Here is a 25,740-nt window from a genome sequence, read left to right on the forward strand (position 1 = left end):
ATTGCGTTTGGAACATCTCTAAATATTAGCCGTAGACCCCATAAAGCATGTATATATTCATGATCAGCATAGAACTCTAAGTCAAATTAACAAGGCTCTTCTGTGTTTTTGTCGAAATCACGATACAGTTCATTTGACTTAGAGCTTTGAAATTTACAAAAAAAAGTTTGTATTGTGTCTAAAATGGTTGGTATTGAAAATGACATTGGTACACGTTTTGGGGTAGACCCTATATAACGGTACCTCCCGATATTCGTTATTTTGTAAGTTTTAGCCACATTTTTTCACCGATTTGTGTAAAATTTGGTATTTGTAGTTTGTAATGGATTCTAGCTCCGGTGACAGAACATTGTGTATAGGTAGGTCCACGTTTTCCTTAAGTTCACATAAAGCGGTGCCTCCGGATTTTTGATATTTTGAAGATTTTAACCAACCGTATTCGTATAATGGTTCCACCCACATTATTGTTGTTTGCAAACTCTAAATGCATTCTCCAACCGGTCTCAATGGTATTTGTAGTTTACAGTGGGACACGTTTGAAACCAGTTACTTTTATATAAAATAAAAAAAATCTAGTAAGTTCCCGCTTTTTAACACATCCACAGACAGCAACAGTTTCAGCATTCCATCCCTGGATGAAGGAATATCCAATACGACATTTAGTCCAATTAAGTACTTTTTTACAAATATAGTACTTTTTTACAAATATTTCCAAAACCAGCACCAACTCTCACACACAGATACAACCAGCAATCTGAATATTAAGTCTCAGAATTTTATTCTATCCCTCCATCCTTATTACTTCACCCAATAAGATATTTAGTACTTTTTGTAAACATTTAGAACATATTTCAAAATCAGCGCTTCACCCTAAACCAACAGTGACACCTATATCAAACTTCAGGATTTCAGCTCTATTACTTCACTTAATTCAAATTTTCATTCATTTCCAAAACCACCACCATATCCCAATTTCAGATATCAACAGACCCCTCAATATCAAATTTGAGGATTCCAGCCCTATGTCTTTACTGAATACTGAATAATTTAGTACCACTTAATACTTTTCATACAATTATGGAACACATTTCCGAAACCAACTCTATAGATTAACCACCGACACCAACAGTGACATCCATATACAATTTCAGGATTTCCACCTCCACATCTCAATGCCAGATACCAACAGACCTTTCAGTATAAAATTTCGGGATTCCAGTTCTATATTTTCACCCAATACTCATTTTAGTACCACTTAGTACTTTTCGTACCTTTGTAGTACGCAATTCCGAAACCACCTCCATATATCAATTCCAGACACTAAAAGAGACATCCATTTCAAATTTCAGAATTTCAGTACAATTCCTTCAACCAATACCAAATTTAGTACTATTAAGTACTTTTTGTACTATTATAGTACAAATTTCAAAAGCAACTCCATATATCAATCTTAGATACCAACAGAGACCTCAATATCAAATTTCAGGATTTCAGCCCTATCCCTTCACCCACTACCAAGTTTAGTACAATTTAGTAAAATGTAGGTTGAATTTCCAAACTTCGAAATTCCTTCCAAGTTATACCAAATTTAGTACAATTTAGTACTTTTAGCATTATTATGGCACACATTTTCAAAACCACCTCCATATCTCAATTTCGGATACTTAAAGGCCCCTCAATATCAAATTTTCGGATTCCAGCTCTATATCTTCATCTAATACCCATTTTAGTACCATTTGGTACTTTTCCAACAATTATTGTACACATTTCCGATACCACCTCCATATCTCAACAACAGACAACAACAGTGACATCCATATCAAATTTCAGGGTTTTAACTCTATTCCATCAACCAATACCAAATTTAGTACTACTACCGCAGACCCCAACAGTGACATGAATATCAAATATGTGGATTCCTGCCCTATCCTTTCACCCTATACCTAATTTATGGTACACATATCTTATGGCAAACATTTCCAAAACCACCTCCATATCTCAATTCCAGATACCAAAGGTGACATCCATATCAAATTTCAGGACTCCAGCCCTATTCCTTCAACCAATACCAAATTTAGTACTTTTCGTACAATTATAGTAATCATTTCAAATCCGCCTCCATATCTCAATCTCGGATGCCAACAGGGACCTCAATATCAAGTTTGTGGATCCCAGCCTTATCCCCGAGACCAAATTTAGTACTTTTTGCACAAATATAGCTCGCATTTCCAAACCACCACCAAATCTCAAATGCAGATGCTATTAGTAGTCGAACTGTATCTCTATCCATTCAGCCAATATCAAATATAGTACCACTAAATACTTTTCGTACAATTATAGTATACTTTTCCGAAACCACCTCCATATGACCAGGCAACACATGAACAGTGACCCTATGACTAATTTTACATTTCACCAAATTCAAAATTGTACCAAATATAGTACTATTTAGTACTCTTTGTGCACTTGTATTGCACATTTCCAAAACTACCCTTTCATTACAAACCTACCACAAACAGGGTTCTCTATATCATATTTTAAAATTCCAGCTTAACTGTTCAGCCTAAACCAAACTCTTACAAATTTAGTACCATTTAGTACAGTTCGTAAAATTAGTGAACATTACTAAAATCAACTTAATATATCAACCTTAATTGTCAACCTTGATTCTCACACCAAATTTCAAGTTTTTAGCTCTATCCGCTCACATAGCACCAAGTGGTACTATTTTAAAATTTGTTGTAACCTTAAAGTCCGAATTTCCAAAAACCCTTTGGCACATATTTCCTGCACACCATCAGAGTCACCCATTGCAAATTTCTCTTCCAGCTCATTCCCTTTTTCCAATACAAAGTATTAAATTTTTAGTATATTTAAGTATTTTCGTACCCTTTCGAATATCCAACCAATACGCATACGCACCAAGATTGACCCTTGTGCAAAATTTCAAGATTCTACGGTTAGCCGTTTCGTTTGGGCGTTGATTCTCGTTCAGTCAGTCAGTAAATCAATTATTTTGTTGCTCTTATATATAGACCCGAGTTCTGTTTCTTGAAAGACTGTTACTTCAGTCTATGCTGTAATAACAGTATGTCTGCTGCAACAACAAAAACTATAATAGTGACAAAAATACTCCATATCTTATGCAATTTCCAAGACTTGAATTTTCGACCCCAATATCGTAATTTTTGGAATGTTTTTCATGATGTTGCGAAATTTTTCTTCTGGGGCTTTTTGGATTGGTGTAGGTCTGGTCACGATACATTCAGTTTCTTAGGATATCTTAGACGCCTAATATACTGTTGAAACAAATCCAAATTTCTAAAAAAACACCAACAAAAAATTTACCATTCATCTAACTTTTACTATACGTATGGCAATTGAAAGCGAAAGTAAGCGTCTTAGAAACAATTCACCCATGTTCGTGTGTAAATCCCTTAACAAGTCCCATTGAACCTGAAAACAATGGTCGAGTAGATGAAAAAAAAAAAAAAACAACTAAATAAGAAGCCAAACCTGGAAGCGGCAGCAGCATCATCATCATCATCGCCTTCAACGACGTTGTCATGACGGGCATCGCCCCAAAACGAATTGTGGCCAAACAAAAGCTAGGCAGCTCTTACCCAAATACATGGACGAGGCATGTGCGTCCAGCATGCAAACCATACCACCAATACTCAAATAGTTGTAAAATATTCAAAAATAAAACTAACCCTAAAGAAGAAAACAATTGAAAACGCTCCTCCATGTTGTTGATGAATAAATAGACTTTACCGTCTCAAAATCAATAAACGCCCTAGGGCAATGAATAATGCTCTTGGCTTGCAGGCAGGCGGGCAAATAGCCAACGCCATGGATGATGTTGATGCTTTATGATCGAACAATAGAATACTTAGAGGTGTGAAATTTCAATGACCCAACACCAGGGCAGCGTCAGACGGACGGACAGACGAACGAAAAAGCGCATCCACATCACTTTCCATTTCATTTGAATTTCCATTAGTCACATATTTCCATAATACTTAACCACTGGTGGTATCCCCGGCGTGAAAGCCTGTTTATTGGTTACATTATTCATCCATAGTTATCTTCTCGCATTCTTTCATAATAATCAGCTTTGACTTAAGCGTGTAATCTTCTCTTTTTTTTATTGCTTCGCCTTTTTTCTCTAATTTTTATTAATTTCTTTTTTTTCATTCTCTTCACTTTTACAGATTGAAGAAATTACCGAGGCAATGGAAACAATTGAATTAATTGTCCACGACGAGGATGAAGAAGATGGAGGAGGAGGAGGAGAAGGCGATTATGATGGCGAAGCCCATTTGGAACGTCAATTCGTCGTTGGCATTGTGTCGCCACAGCCACCGCCATTGAATACAAGGCGGGCAAATCAATCGTCTACTGCTGCCAACAACGATTCCACATTCTCTTCGATATCTTCAATAACTTCGGCACGTACGGTACAACATTATGGTGGCCAAGGAATGCACATGGAATATGGTTACACTGCTAGGCGTCCCAGCTTTGAAATTAACCACAGCTCGGCCCAAGCATTGCAGAAACAAACCGCCTCAACACCAAATCTTTTGGCTAGTCCCCTGCAGCGTTTGGCAGGTAACAATGTCGCCACCACCACCACTGCTGCCGCCAATCAACCAGCCAGGGAACGTTGCAATTCCGGCAGTTATCTGGGGCGCCGATCATCGATGACTACACCCGATAGTGGTGTCAGTAGCCAATCGTTTTTGCCCGGTAACAGTAGTGGCAGCACTGCTACTGCCCCTCCACTCCCCCTACGACCACTTGTCAAATCGATTGGCATTGGCACAACAACACGTTCGTACTGTGACAAATCTGTCAATTCATCACCGGTGCGTGTTGTCTCCACCCTGACATCGCCCATCAGTGAGACCATACCGCAACATCACAACCTTAGCAGGGAGCATGCTCTCAAACTGGAAATAGAACAGTTGCAAGAACGTCTAAAAGACACCGAGGAACGTTTGGAATCATTTCGTATACAACATGACACCGTGTCACAGCTACATCGAAAGTTACGTGAGAGCAATACCCAATTGCAGGAAGAGTCGGAGATGTTAAAGCTGGATGTCCAACATCTCAATGAATGTGCCAATGTGTTGAGGACTGAATTGCAGGCGGCCCGCCACGATCGTGATGAGGCCATGGAATTGCAAAAGGTTTTGCAAACAGAACTTGAAGAGACTAGGGCGGAACGTAAACGGGCCCTGGAGCTCAAGGAGAAGGATGCCAAGACCATACAAGACCTGCAAAGGCAGTGTCGAGAAATGGAGAGGATACTAATGCGCAAACATCCCGATTCGGTGTCAGCTTTAATAGGTAAAGTATACTCCCATATAAATATCCAGCCAGTCTTTCATATCCCTTATTTTCTCCTTCCAGTTGCCTCCAAGGGTGGTGGCATGTCCAGCAATGATCAAGATCGCAATAGCAGGAAACTATTGGAGCAGCGCATTGCACAACTCGAGGCGGATGCCAAAGAACAAGACTTTAAAGCCCAGCAGATACTTGCCAATGTTCAGGCACGTTTCAACTCGGTGCAGGCAAAATATGAAACCCACATTGCTGATTTGGAAACCCAAGTATTAAGGTATAGTCTTCAATCCAGAACACTCATTACAAACAACATCTCTCAAAAAATCTCTGCTTCTCCTTTACAGCCTTCAGGAAATCAATACAAAACTCAATGAAAAAATCGAATCACAGGTGCGCACCTTGGATTACTTTGTCTCCAAGAAGGCGGAGAAATTCTACAACAATTGTACGCAGACCGAAGAACCATATGTTCCACCCACACCGCCGGTAGCACCCACACCACCACCTCCTGCTGCTAAACCCAAACCAAAGATTATACGCAAAACCGTTTGCACTCAAACGCCAATAAATTCCACATGCACCCGTGATAGTAGTACCAATACAATTGGCACCGCAGTTGCACAGGCCCTCTCGGCCAGCTCGAGTACCAGCAGTACAGCCAATTCCACACCCAACAACTCACGGCCGAATTCCAAACAGAGTGGCATACGCAAACCCATGGCCACAGCTTCGGGACAACACTTGTCCTCTGCAATTGCCTCAAAATTACCTGTCTCACAATCCGATTCGACAATTTCTCTATCCGCAGCCCAGGCTGCCCTAAATGCCAAAGAAGATGCCCATCTGCTGGCCACCATACGTGGTATGCGGGTCGATTTGGCCATCAAGAATAAGGCAATGCAGCGATTAACCCGTGAATTGGACGAATGTAAAAAGACAATAAAGAAAATACAAAAGGAGAAAGATGGTAAGTTGGGAAAAGCATTGCGAATTCAGTTTCGCAAAAGGGGACTGAAGAAATGGGTTGTCAATTAATTTTGAGGAAGTGTTTGTTGTCAAAAAATTAAAAAAAAAAATACGAAATTAGCATAGCGCTTCAATCATTCATGGTGTGTCAACTTAAATTGAAATTTTAAGTTGCCGACTCATCTACCCCTACTTGTATGTTTAGCCTTGAGCAAAATATGCAACTTTCAATTTGGGATATAAATTTTAAATTATAATTTATAAAAAAAATAAATTTCTCCAACCTTAAAAACTGACCATGAGTTACGAGAATTTGATTATCTGAGTAATGCAACAGTTAAGAAGAAAGGTAGGAAAAAAGTAATGCCCCACCATTTAGCTAAATCCTTAATAAACGGGTGAAACATTTGAAAATCCCTTGATATCCATAATATCCGTCAAAGGCCAAATCAAAAGTCCGAAAAATAAACAAAATTCGTAAAGAAAACCCAGTCGAAATGGCTAAAGCTAGAATCTTGAAATTTCACCCGAGGGTTAGTCTTGGTGCGTAGGCTTGGGTTTTTGAAAATTCGAGTTTTATTTTTTGAATACAAAAAGTTCTAAAGTGGTGCTAAACTTCTAAAATAATCTAATAATAATTGGTATTATGGGAATGGGTAGAGCTAAAAATTTGATGTATGGTATTAGAATAAAGGTTGGAGAGTTAAGTTTGATATATGAATGTGGTTTTGAAAATGTGTACTGAGTGTGCGAACAGTTTGATTTAGGGTAAACGGATGAAGTTAACATTTTTTGGGTTTCTGTAGGTGGCAGGTTTGTGATAAATGGGTGGTTTTGGAAATGTGTACTGCAAGTGCACGAAAAATACTAAATAGTACTATATTTGATACAATTTGGTATTGGGGGAACATGAGATTTGGCGGTGGATTGGAAATGTATTCTATATTTGTACGAAAAGTAATAAATAGTACGAAATTTGGTATTGGGTGAAGGGATAAACCTGAAGTCCTCAAATTTGATATGGATGTCACTGTTGGTGTCTGTGGTTGAAAGAAGAAGCTGGTTTTGAATATGTGTACTATAATTATATAAAAAGTACTAAATTGGGTATTGAGGGAAGGGATAGAACTGGAATCCCGAAATTTGATATTAAGGTCTCTGTTGGTATCTGGTTTAGAGATATGCAGGTTGTTTTGGAAATGTTTGCTATAACTGTTCGAAAAGTGCCAAATGGTACTAAATCTTGTATTGGGTAAAGGGATGGAGTTGAAATGCAATATTGCGATAACTGTTGGTGTCTAGGATTGCAATGAGTACTAAACTTATATGAGAAGTTCTAAATGCTACACTGTTTGTAATTCAATGAATATATAGGCCTGGAATCCTCAAATTTGATATTAAGGTCGCTGTTGGTATCTGATGTTGAGATGTGGTGATGGTTTTGCAAATGCGTCCTATAATTGTACTAAATGGTATTAATTTTGGATCAGTGTTGGTTCTAGGGTGGAGAGATGTAAAATGTTTTGAATATACGTTCTAAATGTTAATAAATTTGCCATTGATTGAAGGTATAGAGCTGAAATTCTGAAATTTGATATTGAGGTCACTGTTGGTCTTAATTAAAAAATATTGTCAAACGGAACCAATTGTTCATTTTGAATATTCTGATTAGAAAAAATTGAAACAAATAATATGTAGCATACACATATCACATACAGCCTACAAATATCCCTGCAAAATTTTGTAGAAAGCTTTCTCCGTTAAGATTTAAATGTAGTTTAATGTGGAATTCTCTCCAATTTGTAAAAATAATCTGATTTTTACAACTATAATAAATTTAAGCTATGTTACGGTAATTAAAATGGAATGGTATAATATGATAAATAGGATGGTATGATTTGTTTGCTATACCTCTCATTCGGTTTCATATTTAAGTCTTCCTCACGACATATAGACATTCTCTACGATATTCGGTACAAAATATAAAAAATAAAGCTTATCAAGTTTGTGGGCAATCGATCCATCCATGCATCATCCGATTTAATTTTTTTACCACAATATGCATTTAATAACATGCTCTCCTTTATAGAAATCTCCAATGCAAACGTCCATTTGTTACGGATAGTTATGCTAAATGTGGAGAGTGGTGTGGGGTATGATATAGTCGGTTCCGCCCTTATTTTGTTTTCTTCTTTCTGACTTATTCTTCATCCTTTAGGTTCGTTTTAAGAAATATATATTTAAGTTTAATAACTGCTTTATTTTAATTTTCTACCACACCATTGCCTCAAGTTATATCAAACGATCATTAATTATTCACTCAAATAAGTCATTAATTAATTTCAAATTACATAATATTTTTTCCAATTTCTCTCATTCTTAGGCCGGGCCCTCTTTTGGGAACAAAACAACATATAATTTCATAATTTCTCACACGATTAACAAAATTTTTAAAAATTACTATTATCAACATAATCTCTTAATGGTACAATTTGTTTCGCCGCTATCTTTGGAAATTGTGGTGGGAATTAATGCTTCTGGCCGCACCATAAATTATAATCGCTCGTTTATTGACATTTCATTCAAATTAATGTAACATTTACATGTAAATTAAAAATGCATTTCAGCCATAGATGTGACTTGGCAAGTGTAATTTGAAATTTGTCGGCTAAATTTGATACCAGGGTGGATGTAACGGCCTTTCTTTAAAATTTATATTCGATTTAATAAAATACAGGTAGCAAATGTGCGCTCTATCAGTATGTGCCCAGCATTTGGATTGTTATTTCCGACAAGGCAACTCATATGCATTTGTATTTTTTATTGTAATGAACGTCGGTGACAGCTGTTGGAACAAATCGAAATTGACTGCAAGTTTAGTGCCAATCGTTTTGTGATAAGGAAAAACATTTTGATATTCGGTTTGGTGGTTTTGTCGAATGAAGTTTTATTTTATTTAATATATATTTGAATCTGAGAATTACTTTCTAATTGGATGTTAATTATATGCACACATTATTCTACTTATCACAATTATTAAATGAACTTTTATGCTGCACCAGAATTGTAACATTTTGTTTTAATTTGTAGATCAATTGTGTTATTGCTAAAAGTATAATAATTAGACAATATAATAATATTGTGATTCCAGAAATTATACTGTAACATAATAACACAATAGCAGTTAGTTTCAGTTCTCAAATTTCACATTAAATTCATGTTGAATATTTTAAAGCCATGTGAAGCGTTAATATAACACGTTTCGTTTGTTTTTAACAAGGCATCGTTTGCTATTCGACTGTTACCTCATTTGGCTAATTGGTGCACAGTGGTACTCACGGATTGTGTATGAAATGTCATAATGTGTCAACATATTACATAATAATGGATATGCCCTAGAGATACGAAAATGGGAGCAAAATTTGGCTTTAAGTTTTCCTACTTTAACTTCTAGCTAAAATCGATTTTTGATTTTTAGTTTTCAATTTGATATTTGTATTTTCTCCAAAGATGGGATCGTTTTTATTTCCTTTAATGGACATTTTTAGAAGTGCTGAAACACATAACTTCAAAACTCCAAAATGTCCATGATCGAAAAATCGAAAATCGACTGTCAAAAGCAATTTTAGACGTTTTCCAATCAATTGAAAATTACTCTTTGGGTATTGTTAAATATGAAATTATGGAACATAAAAGAGAAAAAACTGAGTGAGTGACTGACTGATTAATCAACACCCAGACGAAACGGCTCAAGCTAGAATCTTGAAATTGTGCATTGTACTAAAATGTACATAAAATGTACTTCAAATGTAATAATTTTTATAAGACAAGCATAATGAGCTAGAATTTGGAATGAAATTCTCTGACGGACTGCAGGATATATGTTCCAATGAAATTCGAAACTAGAATTTCGAACTTTAAGGTAATGAAAAATTTTAAAGTGGCACTAAACTTACAAAATGGTATAATTTGTTATTATGTGAAGGGATAAAGGTAAAACATTGAAATTTGGTATGAGTTTGGTTTAGGGTGAATGGATGGAAATGGAATTTTAAAATTTTGTAATGGAATCCCTGTTGGCGGTAGGTTTGTGATAAAAAGGTGGTTTTAGAAATGTGAACTAAATGTGGCGGAAAGGACTAAATTGTACTATATTTGGTACAATCTGGTATTGTTCATCCAATAATGGATACTGCTTGAAATCAGAAAATTAGTATTAGGGTCGCTGTTCATGTATAGCCTGTACGTATGGAGGTGGTTTCGGAAATGTGTAATATAATTGTACGAAAAGTACTGAATGGTACTATATTTGGTATTGGGGTAGATATAATATTCTGGTATTTGATATATATAGATTGCTGATGGTATCTGTGTTGAAATGCTGCTGTGGTTTGCAAATTTATTCTATATTTGAACGAAAAGTACTAAATGGAACCATATTCGTTATTGAGTGAAGGGATAGGGCTGCAATCCCCAAAATTTGATATTGAGATCTCTGTTGTTATCTGGAATTGATATATGAAGATTGTTTTGGAAATATGAATAGTTGAACAAATACTGCTTGAAATCAGAAATTTGGTATTAGGGTCGCTGTTCGTGTGTAATCTGATCGTATGGAGGTGGTTTCGGAAATGTGTACTATAAATTGTAAAAAAAGTAGTAAATGGTACTATAATTGGTATTGGGATTGATATAAAATTATGAAATATGTTATTTCGATTACTGATGATATCTGTTTTTGAGATTTGGCTGTGATATGGAAATGTGTCCTATATTTGTACGAAAAGTACTAAATTTGGTACTAGGTGAAGGGTTGGAATACGGAAATTTGATATTTAGGTCTGTGTTGGTATCTGAAATTAAGATATGGAGATGGTTTTGGACATTTTTACTACAATTGTAAGAAAAGTACTAAACAGTACTATATTTGGTACATTTTGGTACTAGGTGAAAATATAGTGTTCAAAATCAGAAATTTAGTATTAGGGTCGCTGTTCATGTCTAGCCTGGGCACATGGAGGTGGTTTCGGAAATGTTCACTATAATTGTGCGGAAAGTACTGAATGCTACTATATTTGGCATTGGGTGAAGGGATAGAGGTGAAATTCTGAAATTTGATATTTAAATTTCTGATGGTATCTGTGTTTGAGCTGTGGATTGGAAATGCATTATTGGTATTGGGTGAAGGGATAGGGCTGGAATCCTCAAATGTGTTACTAAGGTCTCTGTTGGTATCTGGAATTGAGATATGTAGGTGGTTTTGGAATTGTGTACAATAATAGTACGAAAAATACCAAATAGTACTAAATTTGGTATTGGGTAAAAGGACAGAGCTGAAATCATGAAATTTGATATGGATGTTACTATTGGTGTCTGTGGGAGGTGGTTTTGGAAATGTGTACTACAATTAATGGAAAAGTATTAAGTGATACACAATTTGGTATTGGGTGAAAGAGTAGAGCTGAAAACCTTAAATTTTATACTGAAGTCTCTGTTTTTCGAAAAGTATAAAAAGGATAGAGCTGGAATACCGAAATTTAATATTGAGGTCTCGGTTGATATCCTTTTTTGGCAGATACTAATCATTTACTACACAATAAACTTTAAATCGGAGCATGTTACACATTGACTATATTCGAATCTGAATCGCTTATCTAAAATTTCAATAGGGTTCATCTTGGTTAAAGGAAATGAGAGCAAAATTAAACAATATATATTTAGTTTAGTTACGGTATCCCGAACTTTTTATACCCTCCACTATCTGAAAACTAGAATTAGAGACATCCTATTCTTAAAATACCCTTGTTGAATAGCTTGAGGGCTATAAATCTTGATCAAAATAATCCTCGTGCTTTTACCTGCAGTATTGCCGAAAACCTAAAATCAACGGCTTCAGAAAAGACTTAATCCGAAATGTGCATAAAATTTGGTAGAAGATACCACAATTAAGAGCTATGTGGTTCTTTTGTAGGAATGTGATTTTGTCCATTGGAAACTCCAACTACAAATTTACAGCAAATTCGGATGACAATATGGCTTAAATCACAAAAATGTCTTAAATCTCGTAGTACCGTTATATGGGGGACCTATGTTGCCAAAGTCGTGGATGTATATAGCCCATTTTTAATACCAGAAATTTTAAGGTTCTAAACAACATTTGAGTAAAATTTTATCTGAAAATTTTGAATCACGTTTTTTATTCTCACTTTTTCTTCGATTCATATATTTCTCTCAAATCAACTGCCATATATAAATCATTTAGATTTTTAAATACATTTGATCAATATTTGATTATAATACCACAGTGCTTTCGGTCGCATGGAAAGACGTTATTGCTGTTGATCGGATGTTTAGTGGCTTGGACTCTGCATCGTTATTTTTGTTGTTGTTGTTGGGGGCATTGGTGATATCTTTCTTAACTGATTTATTTATTGACTTTCTCTGAATTGAACAAAAGACACGTACATCTGGGCAAATAACAAAACTAACACCAAATAATGATTATGCGGAAATAAATCATTGACAAAAGTTTTTGTTATACAAAACAAACCAACAAAAAAAAAAATCACAAAAACAACAAACATTTGTCAATAGCGAATATTGTTGTTATTGTTTTTTTTACGTTTTTAAGTTTGTTTATTTATCTTCTTCGGTCTGTTTTTGTTTTGCCACCATTAGAAGGTGTGTGTGCCCTGTGTGGGAAGAGAATTTGCCGGATTGAGATGTTAAAAAAATGTCAACATCAATACGCGCGCGCATCGGTAAGCTTACCGGCTAACATCATGTCCGTCCGGCCAATTGCTTGTTTAGTTAGCTTCAGTTAAGAAATGACAAAATAAAAGAAATAATAACAAAATTAACGCTTTGAAAATAAAGTTTAATTGTCTTTCGCTTATTACCGAATGAAATTAAAAAAAGTAATGGAAGATTTGACACACGTTCGACAATGCGTTCAAACATTAGACGCGTATGACATATAAATGAACCTTCTCTCGCCAGTGAATGATACTATTTTGGTATTTCATTTTGTTAATACACTCTTCTACTCTTTTTTTAAAAAATAATATTATGTAAAATGTTGTTGTTGTTCCTTCTGCTGCTGATATAGCATTGTTTAGTTCAAATTAGATCAAGTTAAATACGTGCGTGAATTTACTTTAAATGGTCATAAATAGGCTCTGATGGTTATGGTGATTTGTTGTCATTTGACATGCGTCGAAAAGTTTATGTAATAATTAAAAAAAAAAACAACAACAGGAGCACCACCACCGTAGGTATGTGCGTGCGAAAAGAAATGTCATTTGTTGTGATTGTTTACGTTTCAAATTTATTCAAATTGTGGGGGTTTTTTCCGTAAACATTTCATGTTGTTTACTTTTGAGGTAAGAAAGTTAGTTATTAGCACCAACCAAAAGGAAATACTGAACAACTTGTTTGTCGTATAAAAGAATTGTTTGCGTTAGAAGCATATTTTTTTTTTTTTTTTGAATGACCAATGGATGGAGATATATTTGAGAACTTTTTAAGAATCGTTGTCTTTTAACAACTTTTTTTTTTGAAGAGAAATGGCCGCCTTATGATTTTAGTTTTGTTGCAACAGTTCGTATTAGGGCTTTTAAGCACTCAAAATGCACAATTTGTTCAGCTTGACAAAACCTTTGTATTAAAACTTCATAAATCGTACTAAATTTTCAGGCTTTTATGATTTTATATATTGTTCATAATTTTCCTTTTCAAAATTTGGGATTTCAGCTCCAAACATTCACTCAATGCTAAATTTTGTAACATTTAGTACTTTTCGTGTAATTTTAGTACTCATTTGCAAAACCGTTCCACACCCCTATCCTAGACACCAAGAGGATTTGCAATATACAATTTCAAGGTTTCAGCTCTATCCCTTCACCTAATTCCAGATTTAGTTCAATTTTTCTCTCGACCACAGACACAGACATCTATACCAAATTTCAAGATCTCATCTCCTCTCTTTATCACCCAATACCAAATTCAGTACTATTTAGTAAGTTTCGAAAAATTTTGTATAGTACTCATGTACAAAGCCACCATAAAATCTCACAGCAGATACCAACAGAAACCTTCACCAAACACCGAATTTAGTGCCACTTAGTACCTTTCGAACGATTGTAGTACACGTTTTCAAAACCACTTCCATATGTTAACCACAGACACGAATAGTGACATCTGCATCAAATTTCCGATTTGTTGTTCCATTTCTTCAAGTAGTACCCAATTTAGAACTATTTAGTATTTTTTGTACAATTATCGTAGATATTTCCAAAATCACCTCCATATTTCAATCCTAGATACTAACTGGGACCTTAATATCAAATTTGAGGATTCCAGACCTATCCCTTCACCCAGTACCAAATTTAGTACCATGTGGTACTATTGGTTCAAATATAAGATACATTCCAAACTACCGCCAAATCTCAAACACCAATACCACCTGTAATATAATTATCGAATTTCAGGATTTTACCTCTATACTTTCACCTAATTCCAGATTTGGTACCATTTAGTACGATTCGTGCATTTGTAGCGCACATTTCCAAAACCCCCTCCATATCTCAGTTCCAGATACCAACAGAAACTTTAATATCAATTTCCGGGATACAATTTAAAAATATTCGTACAAATATAGGCACCCAGACACCAACAGTAATCTTAATATTTAATTTAAGGATTTTAGCTCTATGCCTTCATCCAATACAGAATTTAGAACTATTTAGAACTTTTTGTACAATTATCGTACATTTTTCCAAAATCACCTCCATATTTCAATTTCTGACCTCAATATCAAATTTTGGGATTCCAGCCAGTATAATTTAGAACTATTCGTACAAATATAGTACACATTTCCAAAACCACCCTCACATCTTAACCACAAACACCAATATAGAAATCCATATCAAATTTCCTGATTTCAGCTCCATTTCTTTACCAAATACGAAATTTGAAACTATTTTGTACTTTTTGTATAACTATCGTACACATTTCCAAAACAACCTGATACCAACAAAGACCTTAATAACAAATTTGGGTATTGCAGCCATATCCCTTCACCCAATACCAAATTCAGTACCATTTAGTACTTTTCGTACAAATATATGACATAATTCCAAACCACAACCAAATCTCAAACACAAATACCATCAGTAAACTAAATTTCAAATTTCAGGATTTCTGCTCTATAGAACTATTTTGTATAATTATCGTAAACCACATCCATATCTCAATTCCAGATGCCAACAGAGACCTCAAAATTAAATTTCGGGAATCCAGCTCAATCGCTTCACCCAATCTCAAATTTAGTACAATTAAGTTATATTCGTACAAATATAAGACATAATTCCAAACCGCATCCAAATCTCAAACACAGATACCATCAATAAACCAAATATCAAATTGCAGGATTTCAGCTCTATTGCTTCATCCAATATCAAAATTTAGTACCATTCAGTACTTTTCGTACAATTATAGTATAGTAGTAATTTCCAAAACTACCCCCACATCTTGACTACAAACACCAACAGTGACATCTATATAAAATTTCCGGATTTCAGCTCTATTTCTTCACCCAATACCAAATTTAGTACAATTTAGTATTTTACGTACAAATATAGGACGCATTTCCAAACCACAGCCAAATCTCAAAACCCAGATACTACTGAATATCAAATTCGAGGATCTCAGTTCTATTGCTTCACCCAATAACAAATGTAGTACTATTCAGTGCTTTTCGTACAATTATAGTACAAATTTCCCAAACCACCTCCATATGTCCAGGCTACACATGAACAGTGACCCAAAATTTAGATTTCGCGCACTATCTCTTCACCAAACACCAAATTGTACCCAATATAATACTATTTAGTACTTTTCCGGCACTTGTAGTATATAATTCCAAAACAACCTCTATATAACAAATCTACTACAAACAGGGACCCCAATAGAAAATTTTCAAAATTCCAGCTTCATCCGTTCATCCTAAATTGTTCCAAATTTAGTACAGTTTGCACACTTAGTACACATTTCCAAACCCACTTTCACATATCAAACTTACTTTGCAACCTCGATTCTCACACCAATTTTAATAACCTATCCTGCACTTCATCGGTGACTCTCACTCCAAATTTCAGAATTCTAGCTCATTCCGTTTGTCCAATACAAAGTATTAAATTTTCAGTACATTTTTGTACTTTTCGTACCCTTTTAGTACGAATTTCATAAAAGCCCAGTCTTATCATATGCCTTCGCATCAAGACCGATCATCGTGCAAAATGTCAAGATTCTAGGTTCAGCCGTTTCGTCTGTCTGTCTATAGGTCCGCCGTTAACATTGTGATATGACATTCCTAAATCCCTTTCTGGAATTTGGTATTTTAATCGAATGGCATTTTTTTGCATGTTCTCCTGCTCATTAAAAGATAGAGTTTTAAAATTTGCACTCGTTCTTATAGTATTCCTGTGCTGTTTTGTATTGGAAATGTAACAGTACAGTAATAGCAATAACGTACCTCTTATTTGTAGGTATTTTAAAGTTTTTGGCCCGTTTCGGTGGCTACCTTTACCAAGTGTTTGGCATGTTTTGTTACAAATTCCCAACATACCCAGGTGTATTTTGATAATTCGATCAGGCTAGATACATTTTTGTCAAAAATATTCAATATTGCTATAGATCTCATATTCGGAACCCCCAAATTTTAGGGACTTTGAAAATTGTCAACTTAGTCATTAGACAAGTTGATAGACGATTTTAAAATCTCCTGAAACATTACATCATTTTAAATCGAAGATTTGTTTTCTAAATGGAAAATTGCATAATTTAACTCATTAACTCCCGGGGCCATAATCTGGCAGATATTAATTTCAATTCATCTTTTAAAATAATTTCTACACTTGATTGGGAGCAAAGGTCACCTACCGACAGAAACAAGGCGGTGTAAAAGCGAAAGTTATTTAAAAAAAAGTTTCCATAGAATTGAAGAAGAAATTTATCACTACTTGCAATGGAATAGGAATAGTGTTCGGAAACTGTTTTGTATTCGAATCTCTGGCCAGACTTTCTTCGTGGGGCAAAGTTAAGAAATTATGTAAACTTTGGTGGTTCCCTCCAAAATGAACTCGGCGATCAATCAATCATTTAAACCAGTGGGTGAAGCATGACGATGCGATACATGTGATTAGCACCATGCAGTATTATCCATCGACCATGTGACGTCATCGATTTTGCAAAATGCTTTATTTTTTGTTACTACTTCTTCTTCTTCCCCTTGTCGTTATGCCTTTGCTTTAAAAGTTTAATGAACTTTTTTTTTTTTTTTTTTGATTGACAACAAAATAACCAAAAATTAAAACAACCAAAATTATAAAACCCAAATGATTTATGACCACTATAACCGATCCCCGTTATATTATATCTGAGCTAATACTTTAATTTATAGTGTCTCGAAAAAAATATTATTATTATTTTGTTTGTTTCTCTTAATTGCTTTAATGTTGTGTCTGCAATTTTGTTTCGCCTCTCTTTTTGTAGCCTTTAAAAATGAAAAGCATCAGCACAGCACTGCCTCCGCTTCCAGCAGTAGTACGTCTAGATCGAATATGGATCACATGCCTGCCACAACGGAATCTCAAGCTTTAAAAGAAGCCCTTAGTAAATACAAACTCTTGGAAGCCGATTACAAATCGTTGCATGACAAACGGTTGCAAGATGTAAGTAAATAATAAAATATTTGTAAATTTTTTAAGTAAAATTTGTTACGAGGTTCGGTATGATAAGTGCATCAAATCAAGGATGTACACAAAAAGAAAAAAATAATGAATAAAAAAAATTTACGAATATGGAATCCTGCGATATCAAAAAGATTTTGATGTGTGTAATTTGAAGAGAACCGGATGCTTATTACTTTTTTTCTTATTCGAAACGTTGACCCTTTGTGGGGGAGGTACCAGAAGGTATAGTCCGATTTCTACCATATTTTTAACAGATATTGTGTTAATTGTACCTAGTCTGATTAGAATCGGATGTTAATTTCCCGATTTATGAGCTTCATGGATACTCAAAATTTTGAACTTTTGTGGGGGAGGTACCAGAATGGGTGGACCGATATATCCCATCTTCACACCAGACCTCGGTTTAATAAACATATTGTGATGTGTGTAATTTAAAGAGAGCCGGATGCTTATTTCGGGTTTTATGATTGTTTTTGTTATTCAAAACTTTGACACTTTGTGGTGGAGGTACCAGAAGAAATGGTCCGATCTCTACCATATTTATAAAAGATCTTGTGTTGGTATAAATATTGAAACGTATTAAGTTTGAATGGAATCGAATATTACTTTCGTGTTTTATATTATATGTTTTATTATATTGAATATTGAAAATTTTGAAACTTTGTGGGGAAGGTACCAGAAGGAGTGGACCGATATATTCCATCTTCACACCAGACTTTGGGTTTATAAAAATATTGTGATATATGCAATTCGAAGACAATCGGAAACTTACATCACATTTTTAAAGAGTTATAATTATTCAAAATGTCTACCCTTTGTGGGCGAGGTACTGGATGGAATGGACCGATGTTGTCCATTTTCGCACCTGACCTAGCACTGATGCGAATATTAGAATTTGCAAATTTGGAGCAAAATTGGAGTATCCTTTCTTTTTCTGTTCAGTAATTTGTTTTCTTTGAAAATGTTGACATTTTGTGGGAAAGGTACCAGAAGGAGTGGACCGTAATTGCCCATCTCCAAACTTGATTTAAGTGTGACGATAATAATATCAAGTATGGACCAAATCGGAAACTCCCTTCGAGAGTTATCGTGCACACCAGTCAGACAGACCGATGGACGGACGGACATCGCTAGATCGACCCCAAATGTCCTGAAACGGATTTGGCCCAAAGATAAAAAGCAGTAAATTCGACCGGACTTTCTACCATTTGGAACAAATTTGGAAAATAATAAATTAAAATCCGTTAAAATCTTAAAAATGCCGAATAAAGGGAGTTATCGCATAGACAATGTTCTGTCACATGCTGCAGTACCCATTACGAGGTACAATTACGAAGTTTAGAATAATTCCGGTGAATAATGGCGCTGAAACCAACAAAATTCCGAATATTGGAAGGTAATTTCGGTGAATAATGTAGCTAAAATCATAAAAATACCGAATATAGGAAGGTACCGATTTATGGGGGCTATACGAAGACCTAGACCTGCATAGACAATTTTCTGTCATAGACTGTATTACCCATTAAGAACTTTAAAATACGAAAATTGAAACATTTCCTGGGCATAATGTCGCTTAAATCATCAAATGGAGAGGTACCAATATTAAGGGGCTTTACAAAGTCCTGGACCTGTATAGACAATTTCCTGTCATGGACTGCAGTACCTATTAGTAACTTCCAATAAAAATTATGAAACATAAATGAAACAAATCAGCAAAATACCGAATATAGTGACGTACCGTTATACGGGGCTATACGAAGACGTGGACCTGCATAGACAATTTTCTGTCGTAGATTCTAGTACTCATTATGAACCACCATTACGAAATTTCACACGATTCCGGTAAACAATGTCGATAAATCATCATCAAAATACCGAATATAGATAGGAACAGTTATATGGGGGATATACCTGAATACCAAAGTCCTGCAGACAAACACATATTTGTGTAAAATTTTATCAACCTACTTCAGTTCGTTCGGAAGCTAGAGTGATTTCCGCAGGGACTGGCATCGTTAAATCGACACAGAATTTTATGCTGATCAAGAATATATATATACTTTATGGGATCTAAAATGTATATTTCGAAGTGTTACAAACGAAATTACAAACTTAATATGGAGGTTATATCCTATGGCGGAGGGTATAAAAATTAGTATTGTGGTGAAAAGTTATAAAAATGGTTTGTTGTTCGTATGTTTCCTATATTCATACCTGACCTCGTACAATATGCCAAAACTAATAAAAATTAACATTCTCTTAAATCTCTCTTAACAATTTCTTACTCTCTCTTTTGATTTCCTTACAGCTGAAAACCCTACAAACTGCCCATGAACGTGAACTGGCAACATGTCACGAAACCGTGCGTCTATTACAGCAACGTCTCAACGAACGTGATGAGCAATTTGCCATGCAAAAACGTCGTAAAGTACCCGTTGACTATTATGCGCTCAAAGCCAAGGTATGTTGTACTACTAGCACTAACCCTACTGCAGTGTCTGCTACCAGAATAACTAACTTCAAAAGTGTTCCCCCAACTAACCTCATGTGTAGTTGTTGTTGTTCGCCAACACGCTTTTCAACAACAACAAGAGTTACTTCCCATACTCGTGTCAAGACAATGCAACAATCTCCGCAAGTATTTGAACGCAACTCCACAATGACCAGACCACCGGCCCTGTCATTACCATTACCATCACCGTGGCCTGCAAGTGTGAAAAACGTCGATAATTTGACCACTGACATTGTTGTTGTTGCTGGTCTCTTGTTGTTGTATAATGGCCGTTGTATTTTTGGCATCTTAACGAGCGGTGGCTTCTTTTATGCAACAATTGTAACAGTTTTTATGATTTTCATTTACAAATTAATTACTCGATTGCGTAATTTATTTTCATCGTCGTCGTTGTCGTGGTCGTTCAGACAGTCATCATTAAATTAAATTTACACTCTTTTCGACGATTTAATTTTGCTTTTGTCGTGTATTTATTTCATTCTTCAGAGACTATTGTCTGCATAGATTTGAAAACTTTGTACCCCCTTTCCCCCCTCCTCCATTTCATTTAACGACATGTATGTGAAATTTTTTCCAAAGTGAAATGAAATGATGACTTTTGTAATCACCACTTAAATATTTGATGAGATGATTACTTTGCTCTTTCTCATCTAAATTATATCACACACGACAAACAAAGTGATAGTTGTGACTTTTTTTTTCGGAATAACTTAATTTTTAGCTATTTTTTTAATTTGGCTATTTGGTAATTAGTTTATGTCTCAATAACTTCTTCTTGTTATGGCCATTGTTACCTGGGGATGGGAATTAATTGTGTAATGGGTTTTCAGTGGGAAAGAATTCCGTTAATTGACTACAATTATTGGTATTTTATCTTTGTGTTGTGAAATGATTATGGAATTGTCAAATATTGAGAGAAGATCAATTTATGTAAATTAATTAGCAAAAATAATATCAACAAGGGAAATATGTTGTGGAAACAGTTGCATTTTTGGCTCTGTAAACTCATGATAAAAGCCACAAGACCTCAAGATATAATATGTAAAAAATTTAGTACGATTTAGTACTTTTCGTACACTTATTGTATTTATTTCCAGAATGACCTCTTTGTATACTACATTTATACATTTCCCTTTTATGCATTACACTCAGTACATATTACCAAAACCACCTTACATCAACTCTATTTTCTAAACTTATTCCTACCAATTTTCCGTTCACATGATTCCAAATAGTACCAAATTTAGTACATTTTATTATTTTTGGTACATTTATTGTTCGAATTCCCAAAAACTCTTTGATTTGTGTATCCTACACAACATCAAAGACCCTCATTCTAAATTTCACATATTCCAGCTCTATTCCTTTCCCAAATACTTGGGTGGCGCGTGCTGAGTGCGATGGTACTGAGTCCTGTTGGAATCTCCAACGTCTGCGGCCAAAATGTTTGCGTGGCCAACGCTTTAATATACCCTCCAGAATATTTTCGCGATAATATTCGGCACGGCCGATTAATACGAGCGGAGAGCGACCATCGGCTGTTATGGCGGCCCACACCATCACCATGGCCGGCGCTTGAGTTCTAGTGGCCAACCGAAGGTGCACATTTTCAGCTGACCTCTTTGGCAAATAAACACGATCATTTTGTTTGTCTACAAACTGCTGGACAACGAATGTTTTCTCATCGGAGAAAACCAAATTCGACAGTGCACCACCTTCGGCCAAGCGAAGCAACTCTTTAGCTCTTTTGAGTCTATTTTTTTCTGCTGAGGTGTAAGTTCCTGCACGTTTTGGAATTTCAATGGCTTTACCCCGAGCTCATTTATCAATATTTACCGAATGGAATATGTTCAGCTCACGAGCCATTTTTCGGCAACTGCGACGCGGGACGCTTCTTTATTTTTCGAACCATTTATGCTGATGTTGCTGTTTTCTTCCGTCCACTTCCTTGACGTCGGGCTACGCTACCAGCATCACGGTAACGAGCGATGGTACGAGACACAAAAGATTTATTCACATTTAAATGCTGGAGTGCTCTGACGATAGCCACTTGTGGTTTTCCAGCCAAATATAAAGAAATCACACTATCACGCTTGAATTCCATCACGAATAACTTTTTTCTGGAAAATTCTCACCAAAATGCTTTTGTACGTTTGTAAACAATATAATGAGCTGTCACTGGAATAATTTTAACAGCTGTAGGATGAATGGCTTAGGAATGACAGCAGTCTGAAGTTGGTTGCAGTTTTTTCATCTCACCCTGTAAAAGATCTCAAGGTCTCCTATGGACATTAGAAGACCTCAAGGTCTTCCAATAGAAGACCTTGTCGTCGCCTATGAAGCCCTCAAGGTCTCCTAGGGACAATAAAATTCCTCAAGGTCTCCTATGAACAATAGAATAACTCAAGGTCTCCTATGGGCAATATAAGACCTCAAAGGCCCTATGGACAATAGAACCTTTAAAGCTCTCTTATGAACAATGAAAAGCCTCAAGGAGCCCACAATAGAAGACCTCAAAGTCTCTTATGGACTATAAAAGACCTCAAGATATCTTATGGACAAAAGAAGACCTTAAGGCCTCCTATGGACAATAGAACAATTAAAGGTCTCCTATTGACAATATAAGACATTAAAGTATCTTATGGACAATATCGACTTATGAACAGTAGAATACCTCAATGCTTCCTATGGACAATAGAAGACCCATAGGTCTCCTATTGACATTGGGAGACCTTAAGGTTTCCTATGGACAATTTAAGACCTCAAGACCCCTATGGACAATAGAAGTCTTCAAGGTCTCCTATGGATAATATAAATTCTCAAAGTCTTCTATGGATAATAGAAGTACTCAAGGTCTCCTATAGAACAATGGACGACCTCAAGGTCATCTAAGGACAATAGAGTTTCCTCCCTATCACACCAAGTATGCGAAGAGTGAGTTCCATGAGAAACTTCAAAGGTGTAGCATTTATCGATCAATGAAAACAAATTCCGCCTCATTTTCCCCCTCTAGAACAAAAGTGACCCCCATGTGTCCATGTTCAAGTCTCATCCTCCACCCAATAAAAAAGTAGTACCAATATGTACCTTTTTTGAAGGAACTTACATAAAAAAACAAGATCAAGAATGATCCTTATGCTAAATTTCAAATTTCTATCTCTTACCGACGATTCACAACAAGGTTGTGTCATTTTATACATTCTTGTACTTTTCCTACCCTAAAAGTACGAGTTTCATACTCATTTACGTCGATAGGGAGACTCGTGCAAAATTCTAGCCTCATAGATTCGTTTAGCCGTTAAATAATAAATATAATTTATTTATAACTAATAATTATTTATAATAAATATATCGTATTTTTAGTACTAACTTTCTAACACCTTTAATACTAACAACAAAATTACTAAACCTCTGTATTTGTTTATTTTTTCATGCTACCACAAAACAAGGTTTCATCGCTAGAGAGACGCCATACAGAACGTGAGGAACGTCTGCATATGCTAGTGGAGGCTCTCAGCAAAGGACGTTTGAACGGTGCTTTAGACGATCTACTGACCGACAACAATAATCAATGAAAAATAAGCTAAATGCAAGCAATCCCTGCTAATTGCACAAAACAATTTAAAGAATTTACCAACAAAAAAAAAAAAACAACAAAAACAACAAACAAATATTTAAAATTATACATTTTTTTATTCTTAAGATATTTAGAGAAAATGTTTTTGGTACTAAGCAGAAGAGTAGTTTGAATTAGTAGTGATTTTTCTTGAGATCAAGTTTGTATTGATTACAAAAAAAGATCTCAACTCGCAGCAATTTTAAGGAATTTTGATTTTTTTGTTAACACATTATTGTCATTGTCAGTTGATTATTTTTTTTTTTATACGGAACCAAGCAAAGAATTATAAAATGAAAAATACAAAACAACTTTGCAAAATGTTATAAAAATTAAAAATAAAAAATGGACTGAATTTTAAGATTAAATACCACACAGATCATTCTCATTGATGTTATAAATTAATGACATATTCTTTGTTTATTAATTTTAACGGTGATATTTTGAAGAATTTTTTTTTTAAATTTAATTTGTAATTTTTTTAAAAATTAAGAGTCATGTTTAAGCAAAGAACAACTGAGACTTCCTTAGTCAGAGAGGAACACAACAAAGCCAAAATCGATTTGGTGGAATATTTAAAGAGAATATCCCCAAATTTGATATTCAAAAAATAACGCAACCGTTCATTTTCCTTCCAAAGGAGTTTTCACATACAAACATACATAGCAATTATACGTACATACATAAATATAATAAATAACATAAGTGGTTTTTAATGAATCTTAATAATAGTAATAGTAATAATAATAATACAACTACAACTAATTACCAATTAATGTTATTGAGTTCAGTATTATGTCGTCTGTAGCTTATTGACTAATCTTTAAAACAAATTCAAATGTCTTTACTATTTACTAATAATTATGTATGGAAATAGTTGATAGACTTTAAACAAATGTTCATTACTGATTTATTTGTATTTCTAGTTGGGATTTTTTATATTAGATATAACTACATAACTATATGTAAAAGGTGGCGATATTAAAGAACAGTGCAATTCAATAAATATTATATACCAACCCAATGTATACCTAGAGATATTTTTGTTTAAATTATATCATTTTTGAAATACCAATTTTGAAACAATTACGTCGAAATATGTGGCATAATGCCATGTTTACGTTAGAACTTTTTGTAGGGTTAACCTACTTTGAGAGGATTTATTTGAAGTAAAAGTAATGGAAATGACAATTTAAATCCAAATCCAGTGGGTTAACCCTCATATATATAAACGTACTGTAAATCATCAACATTTCGAACATCGTTAGGTACAGATAGGTCTGTAGATATACATTTTTGTATAACACAAACACAACATTAAAATAAATGCCCTTGAACAATGTCGCTAAAATAATGGAAATTCGGAATATAGGGTGGTACCATCGTATGGGGTCTAGACGAAGCCGTGTACCTGTACAAATTATTTTCTGTATGGAAGCAGTACCCATAGCGAAACCCAAATTCTAAATTTGATATAATTCCTGTGAAAACGGCGGGGAAAATGCCGAATAGTGGAAGGTATAGTTATATGGGGCCTA

The 25,740-nt window shown here is 35.0% G+C and overlaps 1 protein-coding gene across 1 annotated transcript; it reads left to right on the forward strand.

Annotated features, from left to right (window-relative positions):
* Positions 1 to 183: 183 nt before the first annotated feature.
* Positions 184 to 24,161, forward strand: LOC101900395 (centrosomal protein of 162 kDa). The gene is made up of 7 exons (XM_059121983.1): positions 184 to 222; positions 4,215 to 5,358; positions 5,422 to 5,629; positions 5,700 to 6,322; positions 17,875 to 18,053; positions 20,383 to 20,535; positions 24,036 to 24,161. Exons 1-7 carry the CDS (start codon positions 184 to 186, stop codon positions 24,159 to 24,161), a joined length of 2,472 nt encoding a protein of 823 aa, XP_058977966.1.
* The last annotated feature ends 1,579 nt before the right edge of the window (positions 24,162 to 25,740 follow it).

The sequence above is a fragment of the Musca domestica genome, unplaced genomic scaffold (assembly GCF_030504385.1).
Source record: "Musca domestica strain aabys unplaced genomic scaffold, Musca_domestica.polishedcontigs.V.1.1 2, whole genome shotgun sequence".
In the NCBI taxonomy this organism is placed as follows: domain Eukaryota; kingdom Metazoa; phylum Arthropoda; class Insecta; order Diptera; family Muscidae; genus Musca; species Musca domestica.